Source organism: Camelina sativa, chromosome 15 (genome assembly GCF_000633955.1).
Source record: "Camelina sativa cultivar DH55 chromosome 15, Cs, whole genome shotgun sequence".
NCBI lineage: Eukaryota > Viridiplantae > Streptophyta > Magnoliopsida > Brassicales > Brassicaceae > Camelina > Camelina sativa.
In genome coordinates, this window is record NC_025699.1 from 17,354,641 (window position 1) to 17,356,478 (window position 1,838).

The 1,838-nt window shown below is 38.1% G+C and overlaps 2 protein-coding genes across 3 annotated transcripts in view; one reads left to right on the forward strand and one right to left on the reverse strand.

Moving 5' to 3' along the window:
• Positions 7–1,466, reverse strand: LOC104747047. 2 transcript variants are annotated; one of them, XM_010468615.2, is made up of 4 exons: positions 1,249–1,466; positions 1,015–1,151; positions 400–497; positions 7–157 (listed from the first exon to the last, which is right to left on the reverse strand). In XM_010468615.2, the coding sequence occupies exons 1-4, from the start codon at positions 1,436–1,438 to the stop codon at positions 16–18; spliced, it is 567 nt and encodes a 188-aa protein (XP_010466917.1). In that variant the 5' UTR covers positions 1,439–1,466; the 3' UTR covers positions 7–15. The 2 variants fall into 2 exon arrangements, with proteins under 2 accessions (XP_010466917.1, XP_010466916.1); XM_010468614.2 differs by having other exon boundaries at positions 1,015–1,154.
• The window catches only part of LOC104747048 (60S ribosomal protein L13a-2-like), a 5,349-nt gene continuing 5,122 nt past the window's right edge, over positions 1,612–1,838 (forward strand). Inside the window, exon 1 of the mRNA XM_019237363.1 lies at positions 1,612–1,828. Coding sequence (XP_019092908.1) covers positions 1,681–1,828 — 148 coding nt within the window. The 5' untranslated portion in view covers positions 1,612–1,680. The remainder of the gene's footprint in view (positions 1,829–1,838) is intronic.

Genomic DNA, 1,838 nt, shown 5'->3' on the forward strand with positions numbered 1-1,838 from the left:
TTCACCACACAAGCTTCACGGAGTTGCAGGTCCTGTACCCAACCTTTGCTTCGTTTCTGACATTTCAACTTCATATACACCTTTGGTTTCAGAAGTTTTACTGTCTTCCATGGCCATCCTCCTTATGTTAGCCTGTTGGATTGCTAGCACCTCATATCTGCAAAATAATATCCAAATCCCAATCATATTTCCATGAACATAACCATTTGCATGTCCCATGTTCAATAGGCATCTCTTTGTTCCAAGCTAAAAACCCATATCCCGCTATCTCTATGTTAAAGTGGAATCACACACAGATCAACACAGTAAGGTACATTTAAGTTTAACGATTTAACACTTACTAAGGGCATTAGACATGGAACCATCTCAAACGAAATTTTGGCATAAGAAAGTACTTACTTTGCCACAAGCTTCCTCACAAGCTGGAAATATATCCTCCAAAACTGATGTTCCTTTAAAACTCGCGGGCATAACTTGAATCTCAGCTGTGAGAGTTCCTGTAAACACCAACATCAATCTTGTTTAGAGCAGCTTCGAAAATACTCTATAAGATCCCATTCAACGAAATGATCCTAATCAACCAAATTCAATTCTACCAACAAGTAAAACAAAATCATCTTGGACTTCAAAATATGTGCATTGTTACCATTTTCACTAACATGAGCCTAATCAGATTACAAGCAATTCAGGACGACAGTAGCTTCAAATGAACTATAAGATTCAACACATAAAATCTAATTCAAGTGATATCACTAGGCCAAGAGCCCTATAAGATTCAATCCATTTTTTCCTAATTGACCAAACCCAAAGTTACAAGCAAATCAATAACATAGCAGCTTTGTAATAGGCTCTATAAGAATCATCAACCCACAAAACCTGATTTAAATCTCACTAAAATGGCACCATTGGCTCCAAAAGCTAATCACTAATCTTCTGAAATCTCTATAGCTAACCAATTCCATTCATTAAGGTCAATCACCAAAAAAAAAAAGAATCAAAATTTAAGAAAAAAACCTTCGATTTCGATAACACAAGAACCGCATGTTTCTCCTGCCAATCAGACAAATCCTTCTTCACATTAGCAGATGAACTCATTCCATTATCTTCATCTCCCAAAGTATTCACAGACGCTTCTTCCTCTTCTTCTTCATCTGCTTCAGAAATTAAACCCAAACTACTAAACTTAACTTCAAAAGTCAGAAAATTTGAAAAACCTAAACAAAATTGAGATCCAAAATTCGTAATTACCTTCAAGAGAGAAGTCCTTAAACGTATCAATGGTGAACGATCTGACATGATCGATTAACTCATCAGTTACTCCCAAAATCTCATCTTTACCTTCTCCTTTAACACTCGATCCACTCACCAAGCTATTCCCATCAGAAGATTTCGTCTTCTCTCCGAAAAAACTCCGTCGAATTCTCGAAGCTATATTCATTACTGGATCCTCTGAACTCTGAAGAAGAAAATTATGAAAATCTCCAATGCCTTAGTAGAAAATACTAAACGAGTTTTAAATTTTTAATTGGGCCTGGGCCTAAAACAGGCCCAATAAATTAGGGTTTAGAGAAGCTGAAACCCTAATTTCGCCATCGTATATAAATGCGCCGTTGAAGTAAAAGCCGAGACCTTTGCGAAGAGCGGAAGCTAAGGTAAGAAGCAAATCAAAGCCGAGAAGAAATGGTGTCTGGGTCAGGGATATGCTCCAAGCGTGTCGTGGTTGACGCACGTCACCACATGTGTGGTCGTCTTGCTTCGATCACAGCTAAGGAACTGCTCAATGGACAGAGTGTTGTTGTCGTCCGATGTGAGGAGATTTGTTTGTCTGGTGGTTTGGT